Source organism: Mercenaria mercenaria, chromosome 4 (genome assembly GCF_021730395.1).
Source record: "Mercenaria mercenaria strain notata chromosome 4, MADL_Memer_1, whole genome shotgun sequence".
Taxonomy (NCBI): domain Eukaryota; kingdom Metazoa; phylum Mollusca; class Bivalvia; order Venerida; family Veneridae; genus Mercenaria; species Mercenaria mercenaria.
The window spans coordinates 73,591,062-73,598,369 of NC_069364.1; the positions used below are offsets into that span (position 1 = coordinate 73,591,062).

Genomic DNA, 7,308 nt, shown 5'->3' on the forward strand with positions numbered 1-7,308 from the left:
GATATTTGACTTTATCAAAACCTTTGGGGGCCTCCGTGGCCGAGTGGTTAAGGTTGCTGACTTCAAATCACTTGCCCCTCATTGATGTGGGTTCGAGCTCGTGGCGTTAATTCTCCATGTGAGGAAGCCATAAAGCTGGCTTACGGAAGGTCGGTGTTTCTACCCAGGTGCCTGCTCGTGATGAAATAATGCACGAGGGGTACCTGGGGTCTTCCTCCACCATTAAAGCTGGAAAGTCGCCATATGACCTATCATGTGTCGGTGCGACGTTAAATAAAAAAAAATTATCAAAAACATTTACTAACAATTCTAAGTTAAAAAGAGACATAACTCTGTGTCAAAATTCAAATCACAGTTATGAGGATTGTTTTTCCTGGTGTAGAATTCGATAGTAAATAGCTATTTTAAGTTTAAAGTCAATAGCTTTGATAGTAACAGAGACATTTGACTTTATCAAAAACTTTAACCAAAAATTCTAATTTAAAAGGGGCATTATTCTGTCAAAATTCAAATCAAAGTTATAGGGATTGATTCTCCCGGTGTAGACTTTGATAGTAAATAAATATTTTAAGTTTCAGGTCAATAGCTTTGGTAATAACAGATATATTTGACTTTATCAAAAACTTCAACCAAAAATTCTAACTTAAAAGGGGCATTATTCTGTCAAAATTCAAATCAAAGTTATAGGGATTATTTTTCCTGGTGTAGACATTTATAGTAAATAAGTATTTTAAGCTTCAAGTGAATAGCTTTGATAGTAACAGAGATATTTGACTTTATCAACAATTTTAACCAAAAATTCTAAGTTAAAAAGGGGCATAATTCTATCAAAATTCAAACCAGAGTAACGCAGATTGTTTTTCCTGGTGTGGACTTCGATAGTAAATAATTATTTTAAGTTTTAAGTCAATAGCTTTGACAGTAACAGAGATATTTGAGTTTATCAAAAACTTTAACCATAATTTTTAAGTTAAAAGGGGCATAATTCTATCAAAATTCAATCACAGTTATGGGGATTATTTTTTCTGGTGTAGACGTCGATAGTAAATAACTATTCTAAGTTTTAAGTCAATAGCTTTGATAGTAACAGAGATATTTGACTTTATCAAAACCTATAACCAAAATGCTAAATTAGAAAGAGGCATAATTCTGTAAAAATTCAATCAGAGTTAGGGGGATTGTTCTTCCTTGTGTAGACTTTGATAGTAAATAATTAATTTAAGTTTCAAGTCAATAACTTTGATAGTAACAGAGATATTTGACTTTATCAAAAATTTTAACCAACGGAGACGACGACGCCGACGCCGAAGCGAATGCAATAGCTCTACTTTTTCTTCGAAAAGTCGAGCTGAAAACCGGCACATCCAAATTTTATTTCACCTACCGCATAGTGATGATATAATAACTCAAACCTTATTGCCGTTATAAACTCTTTTTTCATATCGCGCATAATATAATTAAACTATGTTGAGACGGTCCCCTTGAAAAATCTATCGCCTTAGGTGTCCACAGTCCACGTAGACTTAATCCGTAAATGTCTAATAGTTGGTGATAGTGCTACGGTCACATCTTCATCTAGGGCCACTTTCACTAGCTCGGATCGTTGGTTTTTCTTGTCAAACGATCCGGATTGATTTCCTGCAATCATCCATAAGAGTATTTAAATTATTCGGGAAACATCCTCTGAGTAAAATCTCGGACGAAACAGTGATACACGATAATGTCAGAGTTACTCGAACGAAATACTATTCTGCGGACCGGTGATTGTATTTGCGGCCCTTTTTATTTTGTTTTGGACAGAGCCGGATGAATCGTCGGAAAAAAATAAAATAAAATTTAGGAGTTTCACATTTATTTTTATTCCGAATTCCGGGAACTTAGGACCGGCGCTCCCGTAAAACGAGAAATCTGGCCTGCTTCAAAAGTTTATCAACTTTAAAAAGACAACTTTCTCCATTTATTGCCCACATTTTACTCCAGTACTTACGAGCACCAGTGGATAGTGTGAAAAGTGATGCACACCTTTCCTTGTGGTTATGGTCTGTTCTTAACTGTAGATAATGGTCGAACAGCTTCTTTTTAATATCATTTGCTGATATTTCACACACCCTGCAATTTTTGAACGCAAATCCAACACCTTTCTGAAACTGACCTAGTCAATTTGAAACTAATGTGTCTCCCGGAACTAATACTAAAGCACTATGAATCTTTTGAAAGACACTGTCAACTTTAATTTACAGGCCTTCACCCGACATTCTGTTTATAACAGAAATCAAATGCCTCAGTAATAAATTCAAACCATTTCCCCTCATATGTGAAGTCTTTGCAATGGCCAACAACTGTATTGAAGAAAGCTTGGACCTGTACTGTGGTAGTATGTTTGCTAGAAGATAGTAAAAAAATGTTATTTTATGTTTTTTTGAATGTATCCTGGTTGTTATTTTCATGAACGGATACTTAGTTTTCCAAAACCTAGTGTTTTTTACAAACATTGAAGGTTTTGCTGAAAAATGAAACTACAAAAAATAATTTGCAGATTTTTTTTTTGTCACACTTTATTTGCTCTAGGCCTTAAACAAATTATACTTTATACCGGCTATTTCAGTTTTAGATTTATACCGCGCAACAAATAATGTTTCTTTAATCTTTTAATTGCTCATATTTAATTATTTAATGCGAAGAAATATAATCCTACTGCAAAGGAATAAATTGTATAATCATGTCAAATCTAAAGGCACAGACCTCCAGATTCTGGCTAAAAATTGATCTGTCTTTAAAATTGGGTGTATTATGAACATATGATTTCTTGCCTATCTTAAAATGCCAAATAAAACAACAACAAAAACATACCCAACACGGGAATCGAACCCGGGTCGCCGCGCGGTCTTGCAGGATACGTGTCTAAAAGCCGGTAAATATTAAGGCAGTTTACTTCCGATATCCCGGTACAAACGCTTTTCTATTTTGAATGGGAAAATGTGTTTCCATAGCTTATAATCATTCACTTAGGACAAAACTGTAATTTTCTGATATCTAAAATCATTCTCTCTTTAGCTCGCCTGTCACGTTTTGACAAGTTGAGCTTTTGTGATCGCCCTTCGTCCGTCCGTCGTCGTCTGTCCACACTTTCTTGTGAACACGATAGAGGCCAAATTTTGCAGTCAATTTTAATTAAACATGCACACAACTTGTATTGGCAAAATATCTCGGTTCCTTTCGGAAACTGGCCAGATCCCATCATAGGTTCCAGAGTTATGGCCTCTTAAAGGGCCAAAATTTGCTAGTTTGGCTTGTGAACACGATAGAGATCACATTTTATAATTAATCAAACTTGCACACAACTTGTATTGGCATAATATCTCTGTTCCTTTCGAAAACTGATCAGATCCCATTTTGGGTTCTAGAGCTATGGCTCTTTAAAGGGCCAAAATTTGCTATTTTTTGCTTGTGAACACGATAAAGACAAAATGTTGCAATCGATTTTAATCAAACTTGCACACAACTTTTACTAGCAATATATCGTCGTGGTCACTTGAAAATGCCGGAACTACACAATTTCGATTTTTCGCTTTTTGCAATTTCCGTAACTACATGCCTTCCCGCGTCGCTCTGTTCGATATTCATCCCAATAGACCAATCAGAAGTATGATTTTTTTCAAGTTATAGAAATGCCGAATGTTCATTGGTCAACTTTTGAAAAGTGTAAAATGCCGGAATTGCAATAAGTGCAACTCCGGCATATCTATGTTTCTTGGTAAACAATAACAGTCCAAAAATAATACCGGACCGACGAAGTGTGTTTTTAATCAATAATAGATGGGTAATTTGAAAAGTAAGCCAATTAATTTTTATTTTCTGTTTTAATATAGTAACTTTAAGCATTTGCATAATGCATCTTTAAATTCATTGCTTTGCTTTAAAAAGACAGAAATCATGTTGAAAATGGAAGCACTGCGTTTGGGTCTAAAACGATGACAAGAAAATTTAAACAAATCAATTTCTTCGACCGAATTTGTTCATGATTTACGTATGATAACAGATATTGAAAACATATATTTCAGTTTCATATTTTGTAATGAAATATATGTATAAGTTCATAATACTCGTACCCTTATCAGAAATCGATGACGTTAAAAACATGACGTCACACTCGTGACTAGAATGCACTTGGTGCCAATTAAAGTCGTTCTAATTGGAAAAAAATATTCTTAATAAGACCCAGGGGATTTTAACTAATTTATTGCAGTAATGTATAGACAGACTGAAAACATACCCCATATTTGTATACGCAGACTGACTTCATGCCCTGTACTTGTACACGTCGAGTCCATTGGCATAATAATTATTTTGCTGCGGCTTACTACGTTTTTCAAACCCAAGTTAATGTTTTTTCAATGTTTTTTTTCAAAAATTATAACAAGAATCATGCATTGGTCATTTGGCGGGCAAAAGGTCATACTGCTTGTAGGACTGGCACTGTTTTGATATCAAGACTGTGGTTTAGTTTAAAGCTATTTATTTCGCATCGATTGCGGCAAGTTATTCCAGCTTCTTTTAACCACTCTCGATGGTTGCTTCCTGATTCTTAAGCAGTATTCGCACCGAAACAGCCTACGTAGGTTGCGACTGAAGCCGACCTGAGGTTGGTTGGAATCCACCACCTCTGTATCTAGAGGCAGACGCTCTACCAGTATTGCAAATTCTTGATTAGCTTTATGATAGACAAACGATGACGTAACTATCATTAACTGCAGCCATACCTAAATTACAGTGACATCAATACAGTTATTGAATTAAATGGGGGTCTTTTGTTGTGTTTCAGATATTTTGTGAGAGGATGAGATACCCAGACAACTACAATGAGCTATTCTGAATCTGAATATTCTGGAGCTAGCGATACGGAAAGTGACCTAGAAACAAACATTTGTAGCTATAAATGCCATATATGTAATTACAAACCAGATTTTCACACATTTGTATATATACTTGAAAGAATCATTGAAGACGGACCGTATCTTATTCACTTGCCTAATGGACAACTCTGTGAGATGTAAATTTCCAGACTGTGAACGCTATTACCATATCCAGTGTTTGCATGTAACTTTCCCGGATGAAAATCTTAACCATGCACACCTAAGTGATATAAAAGAAAATGGCATACATTGTCCAAATTGTGAACCTAGCATGCTAATTATTAATTACTAGCTCAAAATGTCAAGTTTAAAAAGGAAGTTGCCGGTGGCCACTTCACTAATGAATACCGAAGAAGATCTTGCAAAAAAGAAGCACAAATCTACGAGACGAAGGCTAGAAGTAGTTATGGCATTAAAACGAATTCAAGACGAACATAATGCAGCCAATGTGTATGACACAAACAAATTTCATGAAGAAAATGAGTGCACAAACGTTATCACGAAATGCAAAGAGAAACTGAAAGCTAAACAATATGAAATAAGTGAAATGAATTGCAAAGAGAAGGAAAATCGTGAAGTGAATTTGAAATGCAAAGTGACTAAAGCATGTGACGCGAATTCGAATTTCAACGGTAATGACAACAATGTTGTGAATTTAAAAGACAATGAGAATGAAATCAATGATGTAAATCTGAATTGTAAAGGAAGTGTAAACAGTGAAGTGAATATGAATTTTGATAAGAATGAAATCAGTGAAATGAATACAAATTGTGACCAGAATGAAATCAGTGAAGTGGAACTGAATTGTGATCAGAATGAAATTCATGAAGTGAATTTGAACTGTGACCAGAATGAAATCAATGAATTGAATTTGAATTGTCAGCAAAATGAAATTAGTGAAGTTGATTTCGAAGCTCATGAAACTATTGAAGTGAATCTGAAAGGGGTTGGAAATAGTAAAGTGAATCTGAATAGTGAAGATGATGAAACTGACGCAAACAATAACTATACAGCAAATAATGAGAATGAAGTTGCCATGAATTGTGAAGAGAAACAAAAAGAAATTAGTGAAGTGAATTTGAATTGCAATGAGAATGAAATCGATGAAGAGAATCTGAATTGTGAAGGGAATGAGAATAGTGACATGAATTTGAATTGTGAGGAAAATGATTATACTGAAGTAAATTTTGAATTCAAAGATATTGAAAATGAGAAAGTAAATTCCAGTTGTAAAGTGAATGAAATCGATGAAGTGAACCTGAATTGTAAAGGGAATGAGAATAGTGACACAAATTTATATTGTGATGAAAATGGAAACAGTGAAGTTTATTTGGTTGTCAAAGAGATTGAGAACAATGATGAAGTAAATTTCAATTGCAAAGTGAATGAAAATAGTGAACTGAAATTTAAAGAGAATGAAATTAACACGAACAATAATCATAAAGTAAATGAGGGTATTGAATCTATCAAGACATGCGAAGAGAAACTTAAATTACACATAATGAACAACATAAAAACAAGGACTTAACTATGATAACAGGGCATAATTATACTATATTTAGTCCAGCTGAAGCATCTGAGTCCGACATAGATTTCAAGATCGATAGTGACAATGATGAAACTTTTTTCACAGAAATTATAGACATAGAGAATCTACTAATTATGATTGAGCCAGTGAATACCCCGGTCAGAGATGAGTTGTTTGATCCAGCTGAATGTTTACATGCAACACGAATTGAAATGGCGACGCCTGAAGATCACGCGGAAACGTTATAAGCAACAGAAAGCATAGATAGAATTATGCAGAAAATTCAAAATACTTCTTTAGATGCAAGTAGCTTTGAAGAATAGTTCTATGACTATAACGATAAAGCGAATGACCCTGATTGGACGCCAGATACAGAAATCGCTTCAGCGAATGGTGTTTCAGAAATGATAGAGCATGAAGAAACAGTCACAACATCTGATCCAACAATGAAGACAGATTTTGATGAAAATAGAAGAATGAGAATGCAAGGTAAGAGCTCTTGGTTATGGAAAGGCACCTGATGGCAAAATAAGATACTGTATTGAACGTAATGAAAGGGTATTGCAGTCACGGCCATGTGTTGATAGATGTCAAAAGGGCTGGGGAGGTAGAGAGTGTTCAAAAATCGAAGAAAATGCACGAGTGGAATTATTCAATGGCTTTTGGAACAACATGACATGGCCAGAAAGGAGAATGTATGTAACAAATTTAGTTACAAGAACAGAAGTCAAAATGAAAACAAAACAAGATTCTGATGAAAGCAGAAGGAAGTTCTCGTATCAGTATCATATTAAAGTAGCTGGTACGATTCATGTTGTTTGTAAGGCATTGTTTCTGTCAACATTAGGTTTGAAAGGAGACAGTGTA

At 34.8% G+C, this 7,308-nt stretch overlaps 1 protein-coding gene across 1 annotated transcript; it reads left to right on the plus strand.

The window, feature by feature from the left end:
- Positions 1 to 5,211: 5,211 nt before the first annotated feature.
- On the plus strand, positions 5,212 to 6,441 carry LOC123552986 (hybrid signal transduction histidine kinase M-like). Its single transcript, XM_045342739.2, has one exon. It carries the CDS (start codon positions 5,212 to 5,214, stop codon positions 6,439 to 6,441), a length of 1,230 nt encoding a protein of 409 aa, XP_045198674.2.
- Positions 6,442 to 7,308: the final 867 nt, after the last annotated feature.

Excerpts from the sequence above, each read along its gene's own strand:
- LOC123552986 (XM_045342739.2), top strand. The coding sequence starts at position 5,212 with ATGTCAAGTTTAAAAAGGAAGTTGCCGGTGGCCACTTCACTAATGAAT.